General features: G+C 44.9%; 1 protein-coding gene across 3 annotated transcripts in view; it reads right to left on the bottom strand.

Moving 5' to 3' along the window:
• The window catches only part of DEPTOR (DEP domain containing MTOR interacting protein), a 943485-nt gene that overhangs the window by 153773 nt on the left and 776421 nt on the right, over positions 1-13291 (bottom strand). For all 3 annotated transcript variants that reach the window (XM_069621557.1, XM_069621555.1, XM_069621556.1), the window contains exon 8: positions 5052-5122. In XM_069621557.1, the coding sequence (XP_069477658.1) occupies positions 5052-5122 (71 nt within the window). The remainder of the gene's footprint in view (positions 1-5051; positions 5123-13291) is intronic.

Raw genomic sequence — 13291 nt, 5'->3', positions numbered from 1 at the left:
AGGCACACGGCTAGGTAAATAGTCCCAGCTTATAACAGCATGTTGCCAGTCTTGAAAGAGAAATGAGTTGAGCTGGGAGCATAGGCGAATACTAGATCCCAAAGTAAATAATGGTACCGTTGCCGTGTCGTAATTATGAAAAGATGCACGCCCCTGTAATAAATAATTCCAGCTGTAACGGCATGCTGCCGATTTTTAAAGACAAGTAAATGAGCCAGGAGCGAATACTGAAGCCCAGAGTACATTTCGGCCCCACACCAAAGGTCGCCTCCTTATCTTTATGAATAACACTAGCCCCACGCAACCGGAACAAATATATAAAACTTAATGTTCACTGTTGCAGCACCTCACCTGTTCAACGCCACAAGCATCCGTCGCAATGCCTTCTGGTCATGTTACAAATGGAAACAGTCGATTTGTAAACCATCACGTAGCAGCAAGTGGCTCTGAGTCTGTGGCCTAACTACTCATTAGGGGTATGAATGGCTGCTGTTAATCTGACCTGTCTACTAATTCCTTCAGCCGTAAGGTTTCTTGATTCGCTCATGTGCACCGCTGTCTATTTAGCTGGCTTCAGGCCTCAACATCAGAACGAATGTGGCAGTCCGTGATAAACCTACGGATATCAGCTGTCCAGCTGCGTTACAGAATACCTTTTGAGCGCAATATACACCATTATTGTATAGCAAGTCTACATTGTGTAGTATTTAGTTGTTCAAGCACTGGAAAATTGGGTGTTTACTCGATGGGTCTGGAACTTGCCTCACCCTGCACGAAATCCATTTTGTTTTCTTCATTTGTTGCCCTTTCTGTTTTCTCAAGGTGTATAATATTCCCCTCCCTTCTTTTTAATTCGGAGGCTTCCTGGTTAAGGGTGACGGCACACATAGCGGGTGATGCATCTGGTTATAGCTGGAATTTTCTTCTATCCTACATCCTCTGCTCTTTTTTTAGCCCTTTTTCAATTCAGTTTTTATTGTCTCTATTTTAATGTTGTAGTAATAATTAATATATCACATACACAGAGCTCCAACTTCCCTTGGGGTCCTGAAGAAGGCAATGAATGTCATCTTCTGCCGAAACATCCTCTCTGCACAACTCTGGTACTACAAAAATCATCGGGAATTGTCAATGTGTTTGGGACGTAGACTTGGGATGTGTTCTAGTTCTACTAATATTTTACATTTTTCATTCATGTGGTATTGGCATCTATGTACCATGTTGAAAGTAGTCAGATAGGGCCAACAGAAAAGTATTGGTCTGTTTTGCTGGGATAATTGGATTGACTCATATCTACACCCAAAAAAATCTTTTGTTTGAATATTCTCACTCTAACTTGTTGTATAACAAAGAAGACTTGATTCTTTTTGTTTTTTGTATTTGAAAACAATCATGTATAGGTGTAATTGACTTCAATATGGGTCTGCCAGCATGTCAGATTTTTTTCCCGACAACAGGCTCTAGGTGGGGCTTTATCATTGTTTTGTCACTTATTGCTTTATTTGTATAATTTGAAATAGATTATACTCATTATGTGTATGTTTGTAGGACCCATGGGCCTACTGAATAAATAAATAATCATGTGTTTTTATATATATTCCATTGTGTGCCATCTAACAGATTTATTCAAATATAATTTACGATACCCACGTGCTCTAGCTAACGTGTGGCTTTACTGAATCAGAATTTGAAGTGGTTCATTTAGTGGACCCCCCTCTGTGTGATACTCATCACAGGTAGGCCAGGCATCCAAGATTCAGAGGACTGTGATGTGGAGGCATCTATTACCTCTGTTCCTGCGCCCGCAGAATAGGGGGTTGTGGAAGTTGGCTTCCAATGAACAGCAAAGGTGCACAACAGACTGCCAATGAATTGCGTTTTGGGGCAGTCAGTGACTAGGCAGAGGGTGTTCTTTTATATCAAGCAGATGTCTTCAAAGGAGCCTCTGATGTGCACCATAAGGCAATCTTAGTGTCTCCAGTATTTGTCCCTTGTTTGGTTTGAAAGTGAGATACAAGGCAGTGCAGTATCTTTAATATTATTTAGAAGCTTGAAGTTCCAGGGAGGTCCACAAAGAGAGGTTTTCCTTGGTTCATTAGAAAGCTGATCCATGCATTGTTTTAAATATGACTTTCTCCAAGAATAGCTATGAAATATGTTTAAAGGGCCATTTTCAGGATTCAGCTCCATCCACCAGTCACTCGTCCCTCTACGGAAGGTTCTCTCCCTCCCCGGCTGGCAAGGTTATCATCATAACAATCCATGAGGACATCACTGGGCACGTTGATCCTAGGATACAACATGAACATTCTATCAGAGGGTACTGTAGGGAAGTATTTTGATTAGGAATTTTAATTGAGTTGAGTTGGACATTGAAGCCCATGTCGACGTCCTATGTAAAGACAAGGTTGATGACCTTCTCCGTGAACAATGATGGGTGGGTAAAGGGTGTCTGTTTACTGGAGCCTTTTAATGGGGGTTAGGGAAATGATCTCAGAATTTAAGTCATTTAGCTAGAGGCACTAAATCCCTTTAAGACTGTAAGACTTGATGCATCTGCTGGTCATGCCTAGATATATTCGTATCAACAGCACATGAGTGAAATGGTTGTTCCTGTTCTATGAAAAATCCATTGGGCATTTCAATGTTAAAGTGGATGTGCAACAGGTGTTGACTTTGTGGGAGAACGAAGAAGACAGATTTGTGGAAAGTAACAATTGCAACCCAGAGTCTCATTCTACGTTCTCTGTCCTGCAGGAAGAATAAGAAGAACTGAGCGTCTTGCAGGAACTCCAGCTCCTGACTGTACACCCTTGAGCAAGATGTTTTCAACCCACTGTGTTGCATGCAGCCAATGGGTCCAGCAGGATTTGCATTTCCAGGTTGTCAGATACCTCCAGGTAATTCCATTCTAAGAGCAGGAGGGGGGGAAGACCCTGCCTGACAGCAGTTCAAGAATTAATGTTTTTTTGACAGGAGCTAGAAGTGGAGCAGTACTTACATTTTCCATAGTTATGTGAACCATGGAGGGCTTTTTACAAGGCAGTAGTTATTGGGTCGTTGGAGTCTAGTGAGGCCATTTTAAACACGTGGTTGATCAGCAAGTTCTTGCACATCCTGGGCAATGAGCAGGAAGAACGGAAACTGGTGAAGAACTCTGGTATGGGCTAAGCTACACTTTTTGCATAAGCAATTGCTATGGCTGCCGGGCATGGGCAACTGAGTCTGGGGCAAACTTGCCAGTTCGATAGGGGAGTGAGGTAACGTCATTCATGAGAGTGAAGCGAAAGGGGGCTTCTGGTCGGTGGGAGCAGGCCCTAGGGGGGAATGATGTGACTTTTCCAATGTATTTCTCCTTTCTGTATTAGGAAGGTGTAGAGATTGCTGGAGATCCTGTGCTCTTGAGTTTGATGGATGATTGGAGCACGTTAAAAAAGGTTAGGGTAACTGATAGCTGCAGAGATTTGACTGGATTATTACTCCTCATTTGCTGCAAAGATGACTTTGTGATAGATGGTTTGGACTTGGTTGCATGGTCGCTTGGCTGTTTTAAGTTTACTAAAGTGAAGGACTTGTTCTGCCAGCTGTTATGCGGAGGTCAGGCTTTCCCTTTTTGGAATGGGGTGCATGACTCATCTGCTTGGGCAGTGATGGAGTTGAAGTTTGATAATGTTGGTGGGGAATGTTTAGCTTTTTGGGCAAATCAATAGAACACCTGAAAGGTGTTGTTGGAAGTTGGCCATTACAGCGTTCCTTTTGGAATGGAAACATGTTGATGGGTGGAACAGCTTGGGGGAGGCCAAGTCGAGGATTAGGTGGTGGGAAAGCAATGTCATCAGATGGTATCTGGGAAGAGGCCTTTCCTGTGGGATGCGCGCTTGGACAAGATATGGATACTCGGGGTGTCATACAGGTCGAGCAACTCTCTGGAGGATGCGACAGTGTCGTTTTCCAGCCAGATGCTATTGTCACCAGCTTCTATGAGGGAGTTAGAGGTCAGAAGGATTTGGTGAGGGTAGAGGAGAAATCTTAGAAGACATTCTGGAGAGGGAATGGTGGAGATTATGGCACGTGCAGTGTGGTTGGTGGGGAAATAAATACAACAATAATAGACAAATTCAGGAAGCAAAACACAGACAAGGCCTTCATATTCAAGGGAACAATCATTTTATGAATTGCTTAGTAAACAAGGGAAACATAGCAGCCTATTAAGAGCAAAATGGAGCAGGGTGGCACACACCCTCTGCTCTTGGGGGACAGGTACCAGTAATTTAGTGCCACTCATACGTACACACCTCTCAGTATTTCTTTAATTGTTTTTTTTATAACGCACCTAACACCATACCTGAGTTTTGTTTCTAAACGTAGATCCGGGATTCGAAACTCCGTTGCTCTGCGTGATCTTGCTTCCAAGACCAGCGCGTTGACCCTTATGGAGCCTACCCAAAGCAAGTGAAACCACACTGTGGCCTGGCATCTCCTTACACATTTGAAATGGTGGAGGTGTCTGGTGGCCTGACCTGCTGGGAAAAATGTTTCAGATACACAGGAACAACACCACTGTAATGAGCACACACGTTTTTATTTATCTAGGTTGCGAGTCTCACCTGATGCCCTTGGTTGTTGTTTTGCCACCCGGGCAGTGGGCACTGCGGGGGCAACCCCACCACGACAGCGGCACATCTCTGTTGGCCACATTGATGCTGTGGCTTGGGCCCTCTACTCTACTGAGGCCAGACATCCATTCCCTTGGGTTCTTAACCAGACCACCTCACTATCATGTAGTGGGGATGGAGACGGTGGTTGAAAGGTAAGTCCTTTTTTGAAGTTGTAGCTAGGTACATGATGAGCAGAGCCATCAATGCCCGCCAGACAGGACAGTGCCCAAGTGTTCCACTAATGTCACCCACACATACTATTTAAACCCAATACACATACAGCAGGTGGGAGATTAACTGTTTATGTTTTCTCAAACTGCGTTTGAGAGCACAACGTCACCGTGGCATCTGAAGAAACAAAAGCTGTGTAAATGGGGGGATGGGAATACGTACTGTAAGAGTGCGCCTCACATACGGGGCCCCAGGGCTCAAAAGTTCATCTGGAGTCACTGTTTTCTTCAAAACTGCAGAGAAAGAAAGAAAAGAATATGCAACAAAAATATGAATATATATCACCCTTTCCTGGTCAGGCAAAATATGAAAACTGCTTATGAACCTTGACCTTTCTCAATAAGCGTGCTTAGGTGTAATGTGGCGATGGCATGGGACACTGACATATATGATGGATGGAATTTATATTTTCAGAATATGTTTAGTGTCATTTTAAAATGCGTGCTAACCAGACATTGTTTCACCCATGACGCCATGTAATATACATAAAGTGTATGCATAACTACATCCCCAAAAAAGAGTAGCCTTCTGAATACCCCAAATCCCCCACGCCACCAATTATGGAGGATTGAGGAGAGGGCTGGGGGGGGGGAGTGGGGGAGGGGTTACTAAAAAGGATAACTATTATCTAACAATCAAACAAACAGAATGAGCCTCATTAGCCCTGGCAGTAACGGTATGTATGTGCTGGTAAGGCACCGGCACCGTTCATACCGTCCCGCCGTATTACGAGTTCTGTTAGCGGGTTCCTGACAGCCCGCCAATTCTTACCCGTGCGGCTCCCGCGAGCAGAACTCTTGATAGCATCCGCACCGTTATAAACGGTGCCGGTGCAACCATGCTCCCCACCCCCATTCTGCCCTATTGGGCAGAATGGGGATCGGGAGACCGGCATTACCGCCACCCGCGAAAGGGCAATTACCGGCCCATTCAACTCGTAATGGGCCGGTTATTGCCCAATCGTGGGTGGCAGGGCCGGTAGCTAGCATGGCGGTAGCCATGCCTGTCACACAGGCACGGCTACCGCCATGCTCGTAATGAGGCCCAATGTCTCGCAGGAGCCTCAGCAGCCTCCCCAACTGCATCACAGAACAACCAGGAAACAAAGTAACGACCCACGGCCAGGAACCTCCACCTTCACATTCCAGTGCAAAACAATGCAGTACATACAATACAAGGCACTTTACTGGCATGACAACAATTGCCAAAGTAAAAGGATAGAACACCTTAAATCTTTCTTCTTCTGAATATTGGTAATTTTAGTGTTCTCCTCATTTACAAATCGATGCTGCCTTTCGTCTATTTAGGTGACACATGTTTCGCCGCTCTAGCTGCTAAGTACTTTCTGAGGATGATGGCACGCGTTTCCTCTCCTGGTACCCTTGCAAAGGCTACTCTGTGCTTGCAGAATACGTGGCAAGTGCACTAAAAGTCTCTGTATGCAGGACAGAGGAGGCGAAATGGTCTCTCTGCCTCTCCGGTTCTCCTTGTACCTCTGGTTTGGCCTGTGTCTGGACGTATCTGTTCTGCGATGGCCAGGTACATATTCTTCAATTTGAACTTTTGTAGAAATGGCCCGGCTGCGCTGTCTTAGCTCTGCCTCACAGCACATTGCTTTGTGCTATTTTATGGCCTGCTTTGCATCCCTGGCGAGTCTGTCTTCCTGCCTGTGGTTTCCAGTGCTGGGATTCTGTGGGGTGACATAGCTCCAACATACTCTTAACTGTTGGGTATGTTATCCTTTCACCTCTGCTTGGCAGTCCAAGTGATCAATGCTGCATCGGAGGTCTACCACACACAGGCCCTCCAGGCTGGCCTTTTTTGGGATTGGGATCTTGGGTGCTATCCCGATTAGGGAGTAAGTGGAAGACACAATCCTTTGAGACCCTTGGTAAAAGGAGGAAGAGGCTCCCCAATAGAGAAAGGAACAAGTATCAATATCTCATGGTTCACTAGCTGCTCTTCACTCTCACAATACTGGGTAAGACTCTGGTCAGACCTCAGGTGTTGGTCGACCAGGATCATCTCAGAAGTGTGTAAAGGCCAGAGAAGGTGGGCTTTTTCCCGTGGGTGAAGCAGTTTGCCTATTTGGTCGCTCAGTTAGGGCTCTTCTGTGTGGGTGTCTCAGGAGGATGTGAGAAAAGCGGATGCAGGAATCCTGAAGGATGCTCTTTGAACTTACCATGACCAGTGCAACTTAGACGGATTATGCAGCGGGCACATGGAAGGCTGTATCTTCAGTTCAAGTCGCCAGTAAGGGAACCCTACCTCGGCTCAGTCACCACATTGCCATTGTGGCTCCTGTGTTTGAAGTTAATGTGAGGATGTCTACAGGTGTCGGCCAATACAAGTACGCTGAAGGATGAGAGTGAGAGGGAGCTGCAGCGCAGCAGATATGGTCTCTCACGCAGGATAGTGGCCCGCTTCTTTTTCTGTTGTCCTAGACAATCTGTGATGTGGGAGGAGTGTCTCTCACCTATGCTACGCCACGCAGGGTGGGCGACTGACTGCACTGCGCTTGAAGTGGTCCACTCTACGGCTTACACTCAGATTCAGGGGATGGTGGCTGAGTACATGTGGTGGCATGGAGGGCCTGCAATAAGGGAATGAGGTAAAACAAGGCATGAGGACCAGTCAGCAGAAGGGGTTGGTTCGACTTTAGAGTTGGATTCCCCATTCGTTGCCCCACCTTTGTATTTTCATAGGGTCCACACTGAGGCCACCAGGTGGGTCCGCACTGAGGCCACCAGGTAACACAGATCCCCAAATCACCAGAGCAAGTGCCACAGCTCCTGCACACAGGCATGTGTATTCAGAATGTATAACTTTCAACTGTGCTTGACTCCGAGGTTGTAGGTAAACACTAATTCTGAGCACAGGAATCCATTCAGGGCTATTTGTGATCTACAGCTCTCTTGTGGGGTCACCCAAGTTGTATATTCACATAAGGTTTTCTCCTGAAAGTACACTTGGGAAATGTACCAGCTAGACTGCAAATGAAGGGTAATAAACATAACAAGTTGTACTCTTGCCTTGGCTGAAAGGAGAGTAGGAAGTGAAGGGGTGGGCTGGAAAAGGCATCATTATTCTATTGTTGGTCGTCTCTTTTCCTCACAACATTTACTTTGGCACAGCTGCTTAAACATGGGACATACATTTCCCAACATGTTCACCCGGATCAGCGTTTTCTACATGTACGTGCGTAGCAATGTGTCACCGATGTGACCGCCAAGTGTGCATGCTGATTTCGTGTTGCCATTGTGCTGGTGGTTTAGCATTAGGCTTGTGGTGTGCAAGGGGGATTGCAGGGTCCCAGCAGGAGCATAACACTTCACTAGAACAGGAATTCCCGCTAGCCCAAGGTCAGGCCCACAGGACTCCTGCGGGCAGGGAAGTCGATATTCAGGCACTCGGATGGGGGGAAAGGGAGGGAACACGTGGGTTCCCTCCCTAGAGCCTTGGGAGTCTTGGAGATGGGTGATGTCATGGAGGACCAGGCAATATGTTTCTCTATAGACGAGTATGTATTATCGCCATCACGTTTATGCACAGGGCCACATCAGGGGTTGGGCGCAGTGGTAAAAATGTGGCGGTAATGCTATTACAGCTGCATAACTGATCTGCCCAATTCCGAGTTTGGGCGGAAAGTGGGAGGTTTACCTCCAGCTTCATGCTGGAGGTAAAAACCTCCCCTTTCTGCCCATTTTTGGCGCTATTACCGCCAGCGCTATTACCAGCAGTGGTAATAGCGCCAAAAAGCCCCATAGAGTCCTATGGACTCAAAATAAATGGAGATTAACAGCACCACCGCAACTCGACATCCAGCGCAAATTGCGCTGGACCGCGTTGCGGTAACGTTAATAGTGTTGGGCGGTATCCTGGCCCATTTACCGCCAGGATACCGCCCAACTAGTGATGAGGCCCACAATAGAAAACATTTGTACTGCAATAACCCGATAGTACAGACAAAAAGACATGCGCTGAATTTATCTTTCACAAATCTAAAACTGTGCATGTAATTTGCATGTAACTGCACGTTATTCAGTGTTCATATGACCTACATGTAAAGTACAGCAGAGCCCTCAACTGCAGACCGTTGCCCTATGGGGTGATAAACTATTGATAACACCAATTATCCCTCATGCACTGCAACCCATAAAATAGCTGAGTCGTCCCACAAAACATTCAGTCGAACTGTCACAGTCACTGACATAGTAGTCATCTCTGCGCTTCAACACAATGCGCTTCAACATTTGTATAATGTTGTAAACTAGTAATCTCTTCTAGTAATTGAATAGTCACCGAATTTTAATTACTATTCGCATGCAACGTAATGCTCTTTTAATGTTCATGTTTGCACAGACTACGGTTTTACGAAGGGCCTTCATCCACCCCAGTGCTTCGAAGCCATAACAATGGCAGTAGGAGCTATACAAATATAAAATAACATGATATGTGAAATGTAAAACCTACCTCCATAATTAATGTGTCGAGCCAGGAGTGGCTCATACAAAGTTGGTGGTGGCAAATACCCCTCTGCAAATTATAGAAGCACCAGAGCCTAGCACAGCAGGCTGCTTAGTGGCGCTGAGCGTGAGAGGTACTGCACCGCACAGCTGTCAAAATCAGGGCTCTTCTCTGCAGCCCGCAACATCCAGTTTGTCTATAATCAGACCTTCTGCACCTGCCCCTTGGTCCATATGAGGCAAGGAGAACCCCTCACCCAGACCCATAGGTATGTTTGCACTGTAGCAGCATGGTTACATGCATAAAGGTACAGTGTGGCACTGCACAGACCAGAAGGAAGCCATGGCTGTGCTGGAGTTTAACAGCCCCAGCTATGTGCAGAATAATCATTGTTTTCCTCCATATGGAAGACATGACCTCGCAATTTACTGCTTGGCCAAGATCACAAAACCTTCCATCTCACAATGTTGACTGCTGGGATCCTGAGAGCTCACAATACACTCCTGGCCAAATATCATGAAGATACATGTGTGTCTCTATGGCCCAGCGCTGCCATTTCAGCTCACGGAACACAATAGCGGAATGTCCCAGGATCACCAGATCACACTTTAAAGAATAGCTAAATCTCCTAGCATGGATGCCTCCACTTTCCATTCAACAAATACAAGAGCACTGAATATTCCATTTTCACGAAACCAGGTGCACTACCTGCTGCACTTAAGAAGAACCCACGCTCTCTGACACTACCTTATAGTAACATCGGTCATACTATGCTTTAAATGTAATTCCAATTCATACTTTTTGTTGTAGGAACATGTGTTTGAAATCGGGGTACTCTACACCTGTCCAGTTCAACTACCATAAACTAGAGGTTGCTTGTATTTTTGGGAGATTTTACGACTCAAGATGTTATAACACTGCAGTTCACTTAAACCACCTTCTCTTGTTGTATGTAGTTCCATAATTGCAGCAATATCAAAAGTTGTTTATAATTTGATGAATGATTTTTGGATGTAAGAAAGTGGCTGTTGTCCACACACATCTGTGCACTGCCATTGCCGATTGTATGTGGTACACATGAGGTACTGCCTACTTTAGAGGAAAGGTATGTAGGTTTTCATTTTGTGATTTAGTTCTTCTTCTATATATAACATTCATTTTAGTTTTGCTTTGGTGCTCAAGTTTAGAGTTCAAGCAATTAGAAAAGACAACTCCATTGTAAAACAGCAGTGACTTAAAGGGATGTATGCAGTGCACCACTGAATTGCACCATCTTGCATTTCATCATGTAACACGGCACAAAGTTAAAATGCACACACAGATAATGCACTCCTGTCACATAATGCAGTGATTTATTGGCAGTAATGTCTCATTATGCGAGGCAGCTGAAAGGTGTCAGTCAAAAGGTAAACTCGCACTCAATACAATTTACACACAGCAATAACGTGGTCAGGCGTGTCCTACATATCCAAGTTGGTGCTCGTGAAAAGACTGATTTATTTAGGGTACAATAGCCCAATGGAAGTCACCCTGTGCATCACAGAGCAACTGGTTCTTATGGAATGGGAGTCTCATATTATTATTTTTTTACCTCACTATAATGCAGCTCTAAAGTGGAAAAAAAAATCAATGTTTCAAATAGCATGGGAATAAAAGATGAGCCCAGGAGCAACACTATACACTTGTCTCCCCAGCTCACACAGTTACCATCGTTACTAAAACACGTCTGACACTAGAATAGAGCTTTCTACACAATGCTGACTGAAACCAAAGGGAATCTACACACTGCCGCAGAGAGAGAGAACGCTCAATCTAGCAAGAGCTAAAAACAAGCATGGCCATTTGTGTTAATGCAGCAATAGTGGCCTGAACGCTCCTATAGCAACTGCGCGCAGAACTAAACCATTGTTAAAGACGTGACCTTCACTACCCACTGAAGATGCGCTAATTATCACAGCATCCTTGTGGTAGTGCTACTCCATCACAGCGCTCAAGTCGAGGGTTCACACGAGTGTAGACAGAGTGCACCCACTTTTTTCAGAGGGTGGACACAGCTCCACCCTACCCCCAGCTAAAATGAGAAACATTGATTGTCTTCTATGAATTTATGAATTAAAGCCGACCTCCGGGATCGAACCACAGTCATCAGGTTTGCAGGCCAGACACTTCACCACTTCACTAGATCACCTGATGAAAAATATCAAACAACTAAAGGTGAAATGCCGCATTTCAGTACTGCATATTCCAGGGAAAACATTTTTATTGGTTCTTGGAGTCTAAAATATGCACACCTTTTAACGTTTTCAAAAACACTATTAGAAGAAAATATCCTCGCTTGGATTTGTGTGTGTGTTGATTTTAGGAAAGGCAAATGCCTTTCATCCCGTGCAATTTGGGTGGTTATGCAAAACCAGTTTAATGAAATGTGCATATTTCACCTCGATATGATGAGTCCCCACTTGGAATTGTTAGGACTTGACCCCTGCTCCATGAACTGTCTGCCCAGCCAGGAAATGTGATAATGCTAAGCTAAATATCACCCATAGCTTCCGCTTAAGCTGTGAGTGCGAGAAGACATTTGCTAGACATGGCACCTGGTGATGATCAGGAAGAAACCCGCCCTATAAAAGGTTTGGAGAAAAAGTCCTGCTCTTCTTTGAACCTGCCTCACCACTTGCATAAAAGAAGCTCACACCAGAGAAACAATGATATGATAGGTTATTTATAGGTTATAAAGGTTATTTATAACGCACTTAATACCCAGAAGTTTCTAAGTGCGGACCGAGGGATTGAACCTGTGTTGCTCCAAGGCAAGCACGTTGCCCCTGAGCTATCCTCCCGAGACAATGTGGATCGGGCCACCAAAAGAGCTATTTTCACAGCCAAGTAGACTCACCATTTGCAAGGACTGGAGAAGACTAGGCACTCCAAGGGATGTATTCAAATATCGGAAACCTATGGCCATAGATTCAAAGGTTAACACAATTTGCTCGCAGTAATGGAATTGCTTTTAGCACCAACGACCGAATGATGATTCGCAAAGATGTTGTTCACTAATACAAATAGCTGCAGTAACACGTTCATAGTACTTATCTTTTCTCGCCTTTATTTTGATTTGTTTTATTGTATTACACATGGTTAAGTGTTGTAAACATGACACTGAGATGCAACAGAGTACTTTAGAAATAACACAATGAAAAAAAACAAAATAACGAATACATCGCCACAAAGCAATTATACAGTCAACCATCCTCAATTAAAAGGATGGAGCAGAGAACAAAGAACACCAAAGAATAGTCATCCAATGAGCTGAGATGGCAACCAGATCTTCAAGGCTTTATGATAAGAAAAAAAGAGGATCAATAATCCTCACTCTACCAGGCAGAGATGAATTGCAAGCAAGCTGAAGCCGCGCCTGCAAATCTCAGCAAACCCGTAGCACCTCCCAGCAGAGACTTTCTATGCGACGGAGCCCATGAAGATCTCCAGCGATAATCACCAGAGAACATAACGCTAGATGTAGATGCTAAGCACACCCTTCTAAACTGGATCCCAGTTGCAAATCAGACTTCCTGACTACAGCAATAATAACCCAGCAAACAGCAATACTGCATTAGACATGCAGCATGATGGTATACTATGTAGACACATATATATATATTCATAATATGCGAATGCAGTATTGCAAGGGGCTTGCCCTCCTTAATCTGGTAGCTACAATTTGCCTTATCTTATCTCTGAATCACCAGGGGCATCATTTTGGGGTTGCCACGGGTATCTACCGAAACTCCTGGTTTTCCCTTTGCTGCCAATGGTTTGGAGCATTGCGACCCCTGGGTCACATCTCGCAGCAACAGTAACAAAAAGCAAACAGGGCTTGCTCCGAGACATGTTTACTTTGTGTACCTTCAACCCCTTCTACAGTCCCCAATTCC

The sequence above is a fragment of the Ambystoma mexicanum genome, chromosome 5q (assembly GCF_040938575.1).
Source record: "Ambystoma mexicanum isolate Mex_15411 chromosome 5q, UKY_AmexF1_1, whole genome shotgun sequence".
NCBI lineage: Eukaryota > Metazoa > Chordata > Amphibia > Caudata > Ambystomatidae > Ambystoma > Ambystoma mexicanum.
Note: the sequence above shows the minus strand (reverse complement) of the source record. Positions and strands in the feature narration are given on the sequence as shown.